We start from the raw sequence: 17730 nt of genomic DNA, 5'->3' as shown, positions 1-17730 counted from the left end.
CAAAAGTGTTCATGGAGTTCTTTTCCCCTCCTCACAGCAGTTCTATGTAAAACAGGCTATTATCTACTGTTTGCCTACTGCGAAGTGGTATGTAGTCACTTTTAATGACTGGCTTCATATGAAACTTGTATAATGCTTCACAGTGAGGGAGGGAGGGGGGGGGTTGTTTTGTTTCCATCCCTCCTTACTCTCTGTTGACCCACTCACACTGAGAGTCAAGGACCGAACACTGGCACACTGCCATCTCTACTCCTTCTGCTAAAATAATATAGTAACGTACTATGTCCCACTTTAGCAAAACTGTGTTTTTATCCTAAATGACTTGGTAGACGAGAGTGATTGCATAGAGCCTACATTTTTCTATTCTCTTGACAGGCTGTTAACATAAATTGAATAGCTGGCCAGCACACTGAGATTAGTGGATTCTTTAGTAGGGGTGTGATCCTTATTGGACATGAACTCATGACTTTGGCATTGCTTGTAGCACCACTGAAATCCTCTTAACAATTGAATTTACACAGACAGCCTGCACTGCTTCTGCTTCCTGTTTCTTCACATGTAGAGGTCAGGCAGAGAGCACAGAGAACTGTGTTCTCCTGGCAGCTAGCCCAACAGGAAGGGGAGAGGAGGTTATTCTACCACTTTCTTCTTTGTCATCGTGTCTTCCTGGCCACTAGCCCAACAGGAGGGGAGTTTATTCAGCCGGGCGCTCCAGGGGTTTTCCCACCTTCTCCTTTTGGCTCGTGTGACTTCTTCTTGTTTACTTCCCAAATGGCACCCTATTCCCAATATAGTGCACTACTTTCTACATGGACTCTGGTCAAAAGTAGTGCACTATATAGGGAATATGGTGCCGTTTGGGAGGGTACCCTCCACACTCTTCACACAGAAGGGTTCTTGGCAGAGCTAAGTAGCCTTGGCCTCTGTCCAAGACACTGTTGAATGAATGGGAACTACTGGAAGCAGCTGGTTCAGAATGAGATGTGATAGGCCATAAAGTGTGAGACTAGTATTTGTGAATGAATATGACATCAAATCAAATTCTATTTGTCACATGCGCCGAAAACAACCGGTGTAGATCTTACAGTGGAATGCTTACCTACAAGACCCGAATCAAAAATGTTAAGAGAAATACCTACAAAAATAAGAAATTTAAAGTAACAAATAATTAAAGAGCAGCAGTAAAATAACAATAGCAAGGCTATATGCATGGGGTACCAGTATTTGATATTTTAATTAGGATCCCCATTAGCAGCAGCTACTCTTCCTGGGGTCCACACAAAACATGAAACATTATACAGAACATCATTAGACAAGAACAGCTCAAGGACAGAACTACATACATGCATACATCTTGGCCATGTTCTGTTATAATCTCCACCCGGCACAGCCAGAAGAGGACTGGCCACCCCTCATAGCCTGGTTCCTCTCTAGGTTTCTTCCTAGGTTCTGGCCTTTCTAGGGAGTTTTTCCTAGCCACCGTGCTGCTAAACCTGCATTGCTTGCTGTTTGGAGTTTTAGGCTGGGTTTCTGTACAGCACTTTGTGCCATCAGCTGATGTAAGAAGGGCTTTATAAATACATTTGATTGATAGATTTCTTTTAAAGGCGCACACAGCCTACATGTGAATGCATACACACAAACTATCTGGGTCCAATAGGGGAGAAGCGTTGTGCCATGTGGTGTTGCTTTATCTGTTTTTTGAAACCAGGTTTGCTGTTTATTTGAGCAATATGAGATGGAAGTTCCATGCAATAAGGGCTCTATATAATACTGTACGTTTTCTTGAATTTGTTCTGGCTTTGGGGACTGTGAAAAGACCCCTGGTGGCATGTCTGGTGGGGTAGGTGTGTGTGTCAGTGCTGTGTGTAAGTTGACTATGCAAACAATTTGGGATTTTCAACACATTAATGTTTCTTATTAAATGAAGTGACGAAGTCAGTCTCTCCTCAACTCTTATCGAAGAGAGACTGGCATGAATAGTATTAATATCAGCCCTCTGGTTATAATTAAGAGCAAAATGTGTCACTCTGTTCTGGACCAGCTTCAGCGTAACTAGGTCTTTCCTTGCAGAACTGGACCACACGACTCGACAATAAGATTAGATAAAACTAGAGCCTGCAGGACTTGCTTTGTGGAGTGTGGTGTCAAAACAAACGGAGCATCTCTTTTTTACGGCCAGATCTCTCCCCGTCTTTGCAACTATTGAATCTATATGTTTTGACCATGACAGTTTACAATCTAAGTTTACGCCAAGTAATTTAGTCTGCTCAACTTGGTCAACAGCCACACCGTTCATTACCAGATTCAGCTGAGGTCTAGTACTTAATTTGTTTACAGAGAAATAGCATTGTATTTGTTCCAACACAATTTTTAGAACCAGTAAAGGCCACTATACCACTCTTGGGTAGGGGAATTACTTTGGCTTCCCTCCAGGCCTGAGGACAAAGACTTTCCTCTAGGCTCATATTAAAGATATGACAGATAGGAGTGGCTATAGAGTCGGCTACCATCCTCAATAACTTTCCATCTAAGTTGGCAATGCCAGGAGATTTGTCATTATTGAACATTAACAAAAAGGCCAATTGTGCGTCGCCCCACGGACCTCCCGGTCGCGGCCGGTTACGACAGATCCTGGTCGGGAACCCAGAGTCTCTGATGGCACAGCTGGCGCTGCAGTACAGCGCTCTTAACCACTGCGCCACCCGGGAGGCCCTCCCACACTAACTTGACAAAATTCAAACTTGCACTGCTTTTCTTTCATTGTTTTTGTTATACATGGATATAATTGCTCACTTTTTGTTGTCAGGCATTTCCTGCCTAGGTTTGCCACTTTGCCAATGAAATAATCACTCAAATAATTGGCAACATCAAATGGTTTTGTGATGAATAAGCCATCTGATTCGATGAAAGATGGTGTTGAATTTGTCTTTTTTTGTGCTCCACAACCTGCTCCACCCGTCGATGAGAATGGGGGCGTGCTCCGTCCTCCTTTCCCTGTAGTCCACAATCATCTCCTTTGCCTTGTTCACATTGAGGGAGAGGTTGTTGTCCTGGCACCCCACGTCCAGGTCTCTGACCTCCTCCCTATATCCTGTCTCGTCGTTGTTGGTGATCAGGCCTACCACTGTTGTCATCGGCAAACTTAATGATGGTGTTGGAGTCTAGCCATGCCTGGCCGTGCAGTCATGAGTGAACAGGGAGTACAGGAGGGGACTGAGCATGCACCTCTGAGGGGCCCACGTGTTGAGGATCAGTGTAGCAGACGTGCTGTTGCCTACCCTTACCACCTGGGGGCGGCCCGTCAGGAAGTCCAGGATCCAGTTGCAGAGGGAGGTGTTTAGTCCCATGGTCCTTAGCTTATTGATGAGCTTTGAGGGCACTATGGTGTTGAACACTGAGCTGTAGTCAATGAACAGCATTCTCACATAGGTGTTCCTTTGTCATCCATTCTTATAAGCTTCGGGGTTAGAGTCCTGCTTCTTGAAAGCAGCAGCTCTACTCTTTAGCTCAGTGCGGATGTTGCCTGTCATCCATTGCTTCTGGTTAGGGTATGTACGTACAGTCAATTTTCGGGACGACATCATCGACGCACTTATTGATGAAGCCAGTGACTGATGTGTTATGCTCCTCAATGCCATCAGAAGAATCCTGGAACATATTCCAGTCTGTGCTAGCAAAACAGTCCTGTAGCTTAGCATCTGCTTTTTTTATAGACTTCGTCACGGGTACTTCCTGTTTTAGTTTTTGCATGTAAGCAGGAATCAGGAGGTTATAATTATGGTCAGATTTGCCAAATAGAGGGCACGTCTCAGTGTGTGGAGGTCTACGTCTCAGTGTGTGGAGTAAAGGTGATCTCGAGTTTTATTTATTTATTTTTCTCCATCTGGTTGCACATTTAACATGCTGATAGAAATGAGGTAAATTTCCCTGCATTAAAGGTATTTCAGTAACAAACCTCCAAGAACTAACAAAAGGTTGGACATAGACTGAGAAACGCTTTTATTAAACTTTGAGTTAGCTGGGTGTGGGGCGACTTTTACCTGGGTGTGGTGTAAGATAATGAGTGGGGTGCGGATTTCTTTAGAGGTGCCTGACGTCAATCTTCTACTTGTTCTTTTTGAAGGGAGTAATCCATTCTTACATTATTTTAGCCGCCCCCCCCAAGGTCATGTATCCACTACCCCGACCCCTTGTAATTGGAACCATTCCATTTCTTTTTCATCTTTACTGCACCCTATAGAATTGTCTTCCTCTTTGGTCCTAGTGTCAGTTTTCATTAAAGATGGTGGTGGAGGTGAGAGGATTTGTTTTGAGATTATTACACCTTTCTGATATTCCTTCTGTGTTCAATCCAGTTAAGAAACCATAAAGAAAGAGATACTTCCCCCACATCTCTGGTTTAATTCAAACTTGTTCCTCAGTGAGATAAGTACATTTTAAAGTTTTTTTTTTTTTTTTTAAGTTGGATGGGTGTAGTACCAGGATAGTGTCCTGGATAAAGAATAAGTCAAATGCTTTAATTCCCTTTCATCTTTTACTGCAGCCTATAGACTAGTTTTCCTCCTTAGTCTCAGGGTCAAATGTCATTAAAGATGGAGGTGGAGAGCCAGACTGGTTTGATGGCACTGTCTGTCCGTACAAAGGCTAGCAGATGCCATAAAATCCATTTACAAATGAGAGATTGGAGGATGGGTTTTAATTTAAAGCTTTTTGCTCAATAGATGTAAATAAGAATTTGTTCTTTTGAACTGACTTGCCTAATTAAATAAAGGTTCAATTCATAAACAAATAGTAACATAGGCATAGAAAGCATACAGTACACACACAGGATAACATACGCATTATATAATACATGTTCACATGGATTTTGCGTTGTAGATATGTGGTAGTGGAGTATGGGTCTGAGGTCACACACTTAAGTGTGTTGTGGATTCTGTCATGAATTTATTGTAATGTTTTTACTGCCTCAATTTTGCTGGACCCCAGGAAGAGTAGTTGTTGCCTTGGCAGCAGCTAATGGGGATCATTTAATAAATACAAATACAAAATGGTCGTCTGTTTCTCAGTTGGTAGAGCGTGGTGCTTGCAATGCCATGATAGTGGGTTAGATTCCCGGGACCACCCATGCGTGAACTGAATGCACGCGGCACTGTGTCACTTTGGATTTTTTTTAAAGTCTGCTAAATACTATATATTATTAATGGCAAAATCGATACCATAAACATGAGTTTAAAGGGGCCTGACCTTGTGAGTGGGCCCAAGAGGAGATCTTCTTTTTAGTACTTCATTTCTGTCAATAACAAAGTTATTTGTCTTAACGAGGCTAGCCTGGTTAAATTAAATCAATTCAGTACTTACGTCATTGACCACCCCTGGTCCTTGCATAATTCAGCTGTCGCTCGGCAACGCTTTGTGCTGCAGTTTTAGCACAGCTGCACATGATCAATGGAGCCCTAAACACAGCCCTGATTTGGTTTTACTCTGGCCTCATTTACGTTGATTGATGAGGACCAACTGTCTTGTGGATACAAGATGGTTTATAAACCAAGTAGAGAAAGTTAAAGGGTCTGTCTTTACATTAGTTCTGCCTAGGGGTGTAACAGTTCACCGAACCCATGGTTTTGTACATATTGCATTTTTGGGGAAAGTTAAATGCCGCTCACAATGTTTCAGCGTTCACAATGTTCCTTGCATTGTTGTTGTGACCGGATCGACACGTTAAGCCTCTCAAGTTTCCATTCTGATGCTGCGTTTTTAACCATGTAGGAGGTGGGAAAGTCGCAAATAAAGGTTGGATGAATTCATGTGGTTTGAACTAGTTGAGAAATGCCATTTTGACTAATGGCCAACCAGGTGTGTCAACCATAAACTAAAAGTACAGCTGTTATGCTGTCACCCCATAGGATGGCACACAATTGGCCCATTGTCGTTCTTTGTTAGGGGAGGGTTTGACCAGGCTAGACTGTCATTGTAATTAAGAATTTGTTATTCACTGACTTGCCTAGTTAAAGGTTAAATAAAAAATAAGTGACAGCCCAATCACATTACCCCATCGTGCTACACACAAGCCTCCTTTTATGAGGGTCACAAGTGTGCATCTGGCGCTGAAGGAGGCGGTGTCATGGTGCGTTCGTAACCAAGTGGGAATCTACCACATACGACTCGGAAGAAAACACTTGAAAAGCTCTCAAACTGGTGATTTACTCATTCTCACACATGGTGACCTCATCTACTAAAGAAATGGCCTCTAGTACAGCATTTTTGGCAGTTAAATACAACGACAAAACAGTATTTTATAAAAAGCAATCTATTCATGTGGTTTATGATGAACTCAGTTATTTGTTTACAAGCATTTTTTTAAATATTTTTTTTAACGTTTTTATTTAACTTGACAAGTCAGTTAAGAACCAATTCTTATTTACAATGACAGAATACCCGGCCAAACTCGGACGACTCTCCTATCCGTAGCTATAAACCAAAGACTTAAAAAAATATATACCTACTACTCTTGTCATTTATTCCGTCTCGGTCAGAATCAGCTGCTTGAATTCAGAGGGGAGGCAATGTTGTTTCTTTTCGTGCCAGTCTGGTGTACTGGGGTGACGTCTGCGTGACATGGGTCAACGTGTGTGAGGTGTTGGCAGCTGCATAGGCTATTGTTGTTGAGCGTGGCAACACACTGTTTTAATGTTTTGATCCACAACTCTCTGTACATCATTGGGGAATCTTCTGGGATGCTAAAATGTTCCCAAACTGGCGATTTTTAAAGGACAATGGAAGATCCTCCAATTCTGGTTTATCCACCCCACCACTCGACATCATATAGAACTATATCCCGGCTGCGCCTCTCAAAAGGACAGTTTTTGGAATGCGTCATTTAAGAATAGAATTTTACACCTTGTGTATAGTCTCTAGTTAAGGGAATAGCCTGGCATGTGTTCAGCTCAGATTTACTCGAGGCCTAGAACGCAGCATAGCCTAGTGGCCTTTGTTTTTATTTTGTACATTTTTTGGTAGGTATTAATTAGGATTCACAGTGCGGACCGAACCATCGGTACGAATACATGTACCCTTTACACCCCTAGTCCTGTTCCACCCTATGGGTTAAATGCCTTTTACATTAGTCCTGCCACTCTGGAGAATGTGTGTGAAATGTATGCATACATACAGTTGAAGTCAGAAGTTTACATACACCTTAGGCAAATACATTTTAAACTCTGTTTTTCACCATTTCTGACATTTAATCCTAGTAAAAATTCCCTGTTTTAGGTCAGTTAGGATCACCACTTTTATTTTAAGAATGTAGAATGTCAGAATAATAGTAGAGAATTATTTATTTCAGTTTTTATTTCTTTCATCACATTCCCAGTGGGTCAGAAGTTTACATAGACTCAATTAGTATTTGGCAGCATTGCCTTTAAATTGTTTAACTTGGGTCAAATGTTTCGGGTAGCCTTCCACAAGCTTCCCACAATAAGTTGGGAGGATTTTGGCCCATTCCTTCTGACAGAGCTTGTGTAACTGAGTCAGGTTTGTAGGCCTCGTTGCTCGCACACGCTTTTTCAGTTCTGCCCACAAATTTTCTATGGGATTGAGGTCAGGCTTTGTGATGGCCACTCCAATACTTTGACTTTGTTGTCCTTAAGCCATTTTTCCACATCTTTGTAAGTATGCTTGGGGTCATTGTCCATTTGCAAGACCCAGTTGCGACTAAGCTTTAACTTCCTGACTGATGTCTTGAGATGTTGCATCAATATATTCACATAATTTTCCTCCCTCATGATGCCATCTATTTTGTGAAATACACCAGTCCCTCATGCAGCAAAGCACCGCCACAACCCCCGTGCTTCATGGTTGGGATGGTGTTCTTCGGCCTGCAAGCCTCTCCCTTTTTCCTTTAAACATAACAATGGTCATTATGACCAAACAGTTCTATTTTTGTTTCATCAGACCAGATGAAATTTCTCCAAAAAGTATGATCTTTGTCCCCATGTGCAGTTGCAAAACGTAGTCTGGCTTTTTTATGGCAGTTTTGGAGCCATGGCTTCTTCCTTGCTGAACAGCCTTTCAGGTTATGTCGATATAGGACTTGTTTTACTGTGGATATAGATACTTTTGTACCTGTTTCCTCCAGCATCTTCACAAGGTCCTTTGCTGTTGTTCTGGGATTGATTTGCACTTTTTCGCACCAAAGCATGTTCATCTCTAGGAGACAGAACACGTCTCTTTCCTGAGCAGTATGATGGCTGCGTGGTCCCATGGTGTTTTATACTTGCATACTATTGTTTGTACAGATGAACAGATGGAAATTGCTCCCAAGGATGAACCAGACTTGTGGAGGTCTACATTTTTTTTAATGAAGTCTTGGCTGATTTGGATTTTTTTTTCCCATGATGTCACGCAAAGAGGCACTGAGTTTGAAGGTAGGCCTTGAAATACATCCACAGGTACACCTCCAATTGACTCAAATGATGTCAATTCGCCTATCAGAAGCTCACATGCTTCTGTCAGAAGCTTCGAAAGCCATGACATCATTTTATGGAATTTTCCCAGCTGCTTAATGGCACAGTCAACTTAGTGTATGTGAACTTCTGACCCACTGGAATTGTGATACAGTGAATTATAAGTGAAATAATCTTTCTGTAAACAATTGTTGGAAATATTACTTGTGTCATGCACAAAGTAGATGTCCTAACCGACTTGCCAAAACTACGGTTTGGTAACAAGATGTTTATGGAGTGGTTGAAAAACAAGTTTATGCATGTAAACTTCTGACTTCAACTGTGTGTGTGTGTGTGTGTGTGTGTGTGTGTGTGTGTACATCAGCAAAAAAATAAGTCTTTCAATAATAATTCGTAAATATTCAGTTAACTTCACATATCTTCATTGTAAAGGCTTTAAACACTGTTTCCCGTGCTTGTTCAATGAACCATAAACAATTAATGAACATGCACCTGTGAAACGGTCGTTAAGACACCAACCTCTTACAGACTGTAGGCAATTAAGGTCACAGTTATGAAAACCCTGGACACTAAAGATGCCTTTCTACTGACTCTGGAAAAACACCAAAAGAAAGATGCCCAGGGTCCCTGCTCATCTGCGTGAACGTGCCTCCTTGCAGCATGCCTAAGGCATGAGGAATGCAGATGTGGCCAGGGCAATAAATTGCAATGTCCGTACTGTGAGACACCTAAGGCAGCGCTACAGGGAGACAAGACGAACAGCTGATCGATTTGGAGGTGGAGGGTCCGTTGTGGTCTGGGGCGGAATGTCATATTGCAGGCAATTTCAACGCTGTGTGTTACAGGGAAGACATCCTCCTCCCTTCTGTGGTACCCTTCCTGCAGGCTCATCCTGGCATGACAATGCCACCAGCCATACTGCTCCTTCTGTGCGTGATTTCCTGCAAGACAGGAAGGTCAGTATTCTGCCATGGCCAGCGAAGAGCCCGGATCTCTATCCCATTGAGCACGCCTGCGACCTGTTGTATAAGGAGGGTGAGGGCTAGGCCCCCAGAAATGTCCGGGAACTTGCAGGTGCCTTGGTGGAAGAGTGGGGTAACATCTCACAGAAAGAACTGAAAAATCTAGTGCAGTCCATGAGGAGGAGATGCACTGCAGTACTTAGTATCTGGTGTGGCCACCAGCTGCATTGACTGTTACTTTCGATTTTGACCCCCCCCCCTTTGTTCAGTGACACATTATTCCATTTATTTTAGTCAGATGTCTGTGGAACTTGGATCAGCTTGTGTCTCAGTTGTTGAATCTTGGTATGTTCATACAAATATTTACACATGTTAAGTTTGCTGAAAATAAGCGCAGTTGGCAGTGTTTATATATAAAAAGCAATTTATTTTGTCCATTAAAATAACATAATATTGTTCAGAAATACTGTGTTGACATTAATGTTGTAAATGACTATTGTTGCTGGAAACGGCTGATTTTTAATGGAATATCTACATAGGCGTACAGAGGCCCATTATCAGCCACCATCACTCCTATGTTCCAATGGCACATTGTATTAGCTAATCCAAGTTTATAATTTTAGAAGGGTAATTGATCATTAGAAAACTCCTTTTGCAATTACGTTAGCATAGCAGAAAACTGTACTGCTAATTAAAGAAGCAATAAATCGGGCCTTCTTTAGACTAGTTGAGTATCTGGAGCATCAGCATTTGTGGGTTTGATTGCAGGCTCAAAATGGCCAGAAACAAAGCACTTTCTTCTGAAACTCGTCAGTCTATTCTTGTTCTGAGAAATGAAGGCTATTCCATGCGGGATATTGCCAAGAAACTGAAGATCTCATACAACGCTGCATACTACTCCCTTCACGGAACAGCGCAAACTGGCTCTAACCAGAATATAAAGAGGAGTGGGAGGCCCCTGTGCACAACTGAGCAAGAGGACATTCGAATGTCTAGTTTGAGAAAGATGCCTCACAAGTCCTCAACTGGCAGCTTCATTAAATAGTACCCGCAAAACACCACTCTCAACGCCAACAGTGAAGAGGCGACTCCTGGATGCTGGCCTTCAAGGCAGAGTTCCTCTGTCCAGTCTCAACGTCAACAGTGAACGGCGACTCCGGGATGCTGGCCTTCAAGGCAGAGTTCCTCTGTCCAGTGTTTGTGTTATTTTGCCCATCTTAATATTTTATTTTTATTGGCCAGTCTGAGATATGACTTTTTCTTTGCAGCTCAGCTTAGAAGGCCAGCATTCCGGAGTCGTCTCTTCACTGTTGATGTTGAGACTGGTGTTTTGCGGATGCTTTTCTTTCAAAAACATTGACATATCTAAGTGACCCCAAACTTTTGAATGTGTGTGTACACATTCTCACACACACACAAACTATGATCCCTTATTGCTGTCACCTGTTAAATCCACTTCAAACAGTGTAGATGAAGGGTAGGAGACGGATCAAAGAAGGATTTCTTTAGGGACAGTTAAAGAAATCTTGAGACATGGATTGTGTGCCATTCAGATGGTGAATGGGCAAGACAAAATAATGAACATGGTATTATGGTGCTAGGTGCTGGTTTGTCAAGAACTGCAACGCTGCTGGGTTTTTCCACACTCAACAGTTTCCCCTGTCTATCAAGAATGGTCCACCACCCAAAGGACATCCAGCCCAACTTGACACAACTGTGTGAAGCATTGGAGTCAACATGGGCCACCATCCCTGTGGAACGCTTTCAACACCTTGTAGAGTCCATGCTCCGATGAATTGAGACTGTTCTGAGGACAACAGGGTGCAACTCAATATTAGGAAGGTGGTCCTAATGTTTAGTATAGCGTGGAGAGGGGTATAGAGGGGTAGTGGTGTGGAGTTAAAAAAAAAAATATATATATATATATATATATATATATATACGTTTCTTGTCATTCATTTGGATTTATTTTGCATTGTGTAGTACAGGATGGTAATGTTTGAAAAGAGGTTTAAGATTCTATAAATATCTAAAATGGAGTTTAAATGTTTTAAAATGTCATCCATTTTAGTAGCTTTATTGGGAAAAGCAATAATACAATAATGTTGTAGCAATCTGGTCTCTTCGAATGTTTCCTTTTTTTAAAACAAATAGCTTTGGAGATTAATAACTTATCAGTCATACACTCATATTAAACATCTCCAATCCAAAATCAAATCTAGAATCGGCTTTCTATTTCGCAACAAAGCCTTCACTCACGCCGCCTAACTTACCCTAGTAAAACTGCCTATCCTACCGATCCTTGACTTCGGCGATGTCATCTACAAAATAGCTTCCGACACTCTACTCAGCAAACTGGATGCAGTCTATCACAGTGCCATCAGTTGTGTTACCAAATCACCTTATCCCACCCACCACTGACCTGTATGCTCTAGTCGGCTGGCCCTCGCTTCATATTCGTTGCCAGACCCACTGGCTCCAGGTCATCTACAAGTCCATGCTAGGTAAAGCTCCTCCTTATCTCAGCTCACTGGTCACCATAACAACACCCACCTGTAGCACACGTTCCAGCAGGTGTATCTCACTGATCCTTCCCAAATCCAACACCTCATTTGGCCACCTTTCCTTCCAGTTCTCTGCTGCCAGTGACTGGAACGAATTGCAAAAATCACTGAAGTTGGAGACTTTTATTTCCCTCATCAGCTAACCAATCGCTGCAGCTGTACATTGTCCATCTGTAAATAGCCCACTCAATCTACCTACCTCATCCCCATACTGTTTTTATTTTATTTACTTTTCTGCTCTTTTGCACACTAGTATCTACTTGCACATCATCATCTGCTCATTTATCACTTCAGTGTTAATCTGCTAAATTGTAATTATTCGCTCCTATGGCCTATTTATTGCCTACCTCCTCATGCCTTTTGCACACACTGTATATAGACTTTATTTTTTTCTACTGTGTCATTGACTTGTTTATTGCGTTATTGGCTTGTTTATTGTTTACTCCATGTGTAACTCTGTGTTGTTGTCTGTGTCACACTGCTATGCTTTATCTTGGCCAGGTCCCAGTTGTAAATGAGAACTTGTTCTCAACTAGCCTACCTGGTGAAATAAAGGTGAAATAAAAAAATAAAAGTCTTGAAACGTGCGGAATGCACACACCACCCGACGAGAAACAACTTCCACAGTGCTGGTGTCGGGCCAGGGCCAGCCATGTTTAATCCTTGCGTGTGACCAGGCACACCGGCTAACCATGACATCACTGAGCTAACGCTGTTGGATAAAGACCCTTATCCGCTCAGATAACCCCGGGCACAGCAAAGGGCCAGACCAATTATTTCGACTTGTGGAGGGGAGAGTGGAGGCCCAATAAGTTGATTAAAGATCATTTGGATGAAAGATTTGCCCCCCCCCCCCCGCGCTGTAACTGTGTGTTTCAGGGATAAGGTTACACTGCAGGAGCAGCTGGTAATGAAGCTCATTACTAGAAAAGCTACGGACAATGAACACAATTGCATCTAATCGATGGCAATTTGAATGCACAGAGATACCGTGACGAGATCCTGAGGCCCGTTATCATGCCATTCACCTGCTGCCTTCACCTCATGTTTCAACATAATGCACGGTCCCATGTCGCAAGGATCTGTACACGACTCCCGGGAGCTGAAAATGTCCCAGTTCTTCCATGGCCTGTATACTCCCTAGACATGTCACCCATTGAACATATTTTGGAAGCTCTGGATCGACATGTACGACAGTGTGTTCCAGTTTCCGCCCATATCTAGCAACTTTGCACCATCATTGAAGAGGAGTGGGACAACATTCCACAGGCCACAATCAACAACCTGATCAACTCTATGCAAAGGAGATGTGTCTCGCTGCATGAGGCATATGGTGATCACACCAGATACTGACTGGTTTTCTGATCCACGCCACTACTTAAAAAAAATGTATCTGTGACCAACAGATATCTGCATATCTGTATTCCCTGTCATGTGATCTCCATAGATCCATAGAATTACTGATTTCCTAATATAAGCTAACTGTTTTTATATTTTTGTTCACTATAGTTAGTGTATTATTGGATACTTTTAGAGTTTTAGATCAACTAAGTGATTTATATTGTGGGGAAAAAATAGAAGTTCCCCAAATACTTTTACCCTGATCTGCGTTTTGCTCTCTGTTGTATCTTAAATGAACATAAAGTGGTCAGAATTGAAAGCCTAGAAAGTAATCACTAAAAGGAGATGACTAAGTGTAGCTTTTTTGTCAATAGACAGATCCATAGTGGGATTTCACTATCTCCTCAACAGGGAAGCAGATTTTATTTTCACTTTATTACCAACGAGTCACTCAGATCAGGGCATCTGCTTCCTCGTCAATAGAAAGGTCCAGTCTATTGGTCGGTTGCCCAGGGCAACCAGACCGCCATTATTAGAATAATATATAGCCACTGGTTTGGCCATTACTGCTGCTTCATGCGACAGCTGTACTCACAGGGGTACTGTTACGGCTCGACAATACGGCCTTTACAATGGATTGGCTGTATTTGTCTGTATCGACGGACTGTAGTTAAAAGCGTAACACACAGGGAACCATACAGGGCTTTTCAATAGATTTTGTGTAGATGGACTGTTCCTAAAGAATAGCCCCCCCCTAGCTATTCCAGGTCTGGTGGTCTCCAGAACTAACGTGTATCTGGCTACATGAGAGAACCGAAGAAGAAAAAAACAACACAGGGAGCATGAAGAAAAAGTATTGTTATGCGGAATACAAATTAATCATCCATTTAAGTGGATCTTGCGAGACATTGATTCGTCAGGCGGCTTTTACAACAGTGATTTTATACTACATTTCCCAAAACGACCACCAACTAGCTCCGTAGGACCATTTTGGAAAGGATTCATATCTCCATAAATAACTGGTATATAATGCCCAATGATGGCTTAAAAATGTTGTTTGGGATCTTGAAAACACCTATTAAATGGTCAGAGCCATTGATATTTGTCCTTTTTGAATATTTTGAAGAAAAAGGTACCCAAAAGAACTACCCAAAATAATGATTCTTGAACATACTTTCATCTTACTTTTCTGTATTTTACATGTAAACTCATCTGTCAAATGAGTGTTTTCTAAAGTCTACTAAATACAGTGATTTATAAAATATGACATTCTGCATTTTGTCAATTTCTAGAAATGTGATGAGAAACCTCCCCTGTACATAGAATGTTGACAATGGAACCATGGACATGAAGCCATTTCCAATATAACTCTACCTTGATGTAATGGGACATGATACTAAGGCTACCATTTACTTTTTGTTCAACCACTGTTTTGGTACATGTTCTATATCATTCTAATCCAGAGATATTACACAATATTTTGAAATCATTAGGAGAATGTTCAAAATGTTATCCTCTCAATCGAGGGATCAAAATATATTTAAAAAATCTGATTTAGACAGCATTTTGTGCACATTTTTGGTCATATTTAAAAATAGAAAAAATAAAAAAACGATCTCTTTGAGCCATCATTATGTAATTTACTAATGGCCCAAATAATGGCCCAAATAACAGAACAGTAATTTTAGGGGACATTTCCACCACATTTCTGCATAAAATTTAAAGGACAGCGCATTCAGAAAGTATTCAGACTCCTTCACTTTTTCAACATTTTGTTACGTTACAGCCTTATTCTAAAATTGATTAAATTAATTGTTTTCTTCAATCTACACATAGTACCCCATAAAGAGAAAGTGAAAACAGGTTTCAAGTTTTTTTTTTACAAATGTATAAATACCTTATTTACATAAGTATTCAGACTCTTTGCTATGAGACTCGAAATTGAGCTCAGGTGCATCCTGTTTCCATTGATCATCCTTGAGATGTTTTTAACACTTGATTGTAGTCCATCTGTGGTAAACTCAATTGATTGAAAATTATTTGGAAAGGCACATGCTTGTCTATATAAGGTCCCACAGTGGACGTTAGAGCAAAAACCAAAGCCATGAGGTCGAAGGAGTTTTCTGTAGAGCTCAGAGACAGGATTGTTGAGAGGCACAGATCTGGGGAAGGGTGCCAAAAAAAGTCTGCAGCATTGAAGGTCCACAAGAACACAGTGACCTCCATCCTTATTAAATGGAAGAAGTTTGGAACCAACAAGAGCTGGCTCCCCGGCCAAACTGAGCGATCGGGGGAGAAGGGCCTTGGTCAGGGAGGTGATCAAGAACCCGATGGTCACTCTGACAGAACTCTCAGAGTTCCTCTGTGGAGATGAGGAGGGGAGAAAATGAATGTCACTAAGGCAACAACAAAAAATGTATTTAAACATGACCTAGCTGGGTGTGAAATTTAGTGGCTCTCACACTTTTGTAATTTTGTTTCACGTAGTCACTGGACTATAGTCACATTTACTTTAATATGACCCCTTATTCAGATCTTAACTTTATGATCGGAGTTGTCTGTATAATTGTTTCAGTGCTTGGGAGCAGAGCTGTCTGGAGTAGGTCATTGTGTCCTTGAAGCCAGGGGAACAAACAAAATCCACAGCTGTATAAATGGAGAACATCTCTCATGGGTCACGCTATGCAAATAAAGGTGAAGTCACACACACGTTTCCATCCACTGGCTCTCCCTGAACCCTGTTTTGTAGCTGGTAGAAGATTTAGAATATAGGGCAAAGAGTATGGGGGTAAGAAACCGAGGTGTTAGATACAAAAGAACACCGACACTGGAGGAACTCTGCCTAGAAGGCCAGCATCCCGGAGTCGCCTCTTCACTGTTGACGTTGTGACTGGTGTTTTGCGGGTACTATTTCATGAAGCTGCCAGTCGAGGACTTGTGAGGCGTCTTTCTCAAACTAGACACTCTAATGTACTTGTCCTCTTGCTCAGTTGTGCACTGGGGCCTCCCACTATTCTTTCTACTCTGGTTAAAGCCAGTTTGCGCTGTTCTGTGAAGGGAGTAGTACACAGCGTTGTATGAGATCTTCAGTTTCTTGGCAATTTCTCGCATAGAATAGCCTTCATTTATCAGAACAAGAATAGACTGACGAGTTTCAGAAGACAGTGCTTTGTTTCTGGCCATTTTGAGCCTGTAATCGAACCTACAAATGCTGATGCTCCAGATACTCAACTAGTCTAAAGAAGGACAGTTTTATTGCTTCTTTAATCAGCACTACAGTTTTCCGCTGTGCTAACATAATTGCAAAAGGGGGTTTCTAATGATCAATTAGCCTTTTAAAATGATATACTTGGATTAGCTAACACAACGTGCCATTGGAACACAGGAGTGATGGTTGCTGATAATGGGCCTCTGTACACCTATGTAGATATTCCATTAAAAAAAAATCTGTTTCGAGCTACAATTGTTAATGTTGTCAATGACTACGTCTACACTGTATTTCTGATCAATTTGATGTTTATTTTAAAGGACAACAAAAATTGCTTTTCTTTCAAAAACGAGGACATTTCTAAGTGACCCGAAACTTTTGAACGTGTGTGTGTGTGTGTGCGTTTTATTAAGTCTTCGTAGGTTTATTGTATAGAAAGAGGAGAGTGTGCTGACATGGCACTAGCACAGATTCAGACCCTGCTGCAGCACACATGCACTGGAGGCAGCAGCCCCTTTGTGTGTGTGTGTGTGTGTGTGTGTGTGTGTGTGTCTGCGCGCACATGCGTATCCATGTTTTTTTTTTGGTGTGTGTTTACAGAAAGGCAGTGTGGGCTGGGCGGAGGAGAATGAAGGAGGCAAAACAAGAGGAGAGCCGTCCAGAGACTTCGCCAAGGTAATCAGATGTTAAAGAAGGATGTAAGCTGATGCATTAAGCTCAGCTAAACTAAAACTAATCCACACAGACCGTCTGAGCAAAGCTAAGCTACATTCCGATGCTCTGCCCGTGTATTTAGAAGGAGCGAGACTGGTGTCAGGAAATATGGTGGAAACTCCTTCCAACTATGCTTGCACCAATCCAATGCCTTTTTAAATGCCTGAGTGGGTAGTGAACAAGTGCACACTTCTTGGAGGGTAGAGAGTAGGTACTCAGCCCTATACTCCAAACTGGATTCCTTTTTGATGATTCATTCTGTACACTTGATCTTGATGTGTCTCCTATTTTGTCAAATGTTCAGTGTGGCATACCTACAGAGTTCTGGAATGTGAATGCAGTTGACAGCCAGTTGACAGCCAGTCTTGTTGAGATGAGTCTAGATTTTCTCCAATGGTCTTCGTGGGCCTACCACTGGGATAGTATGTCTGAATAGTGAATAAACATACAATTGTGTTTGGATGGTTATTAACCCA

General features: G+C 41.8%; 2 protein-coding genes across 4 annotated transcripts in view; both read left to right on the top strand.

The window, feature by feature from the left end:
• LOC135556712 (zinc finger protein 609-like) overlaps positions 1 to 17730 on the top strand; it is a 648963-nt gene that overhangs the window by 486116 nt on the left and 145117 nt on the right. The window lies entirely within an intron of this gene.
• The window catches only part of LOC135556713 (AT-rich interactive domain-containing protein 3B-like), a 31278-nt gene that overhangs the window by 2910 nt on the left and 10638 nt on the right, over positions 1 to 17730 (top strand). For both annotated transcript variants that reach the window (XM_064990110.1, XM_064990109.1), the window contains exon 3: positions 17141 to 17215. In XM_064990110.1, coding sequence (XP_064846182.1) covers positions 17141 to 17215 — 75 coding nt within the window. The remainder of the gene's footprint in view (positions 1 to 17140; positions 17216 to 17730) is intronic.

Source organism: Oncorhynchus masou, chromosome 15 (genome assembly GCF_036934945.1).
Source record: "Oncorhynchus masou masou isolate Uvic2021 chromosome 15, UVic_Omas_1.1, whole genome shotgun sequence".
In the NCBI taxonomy this organism is placed as follows: Eukaryota; Metazoa; Chordata; class Actinopteri; order Salmoniformes; family Salmonidae; genus Oncorhynchus; species Oncorhynchus masou.
This window is presented reverse-complemented; position numbering and strand designations above follow the sequence as displayed.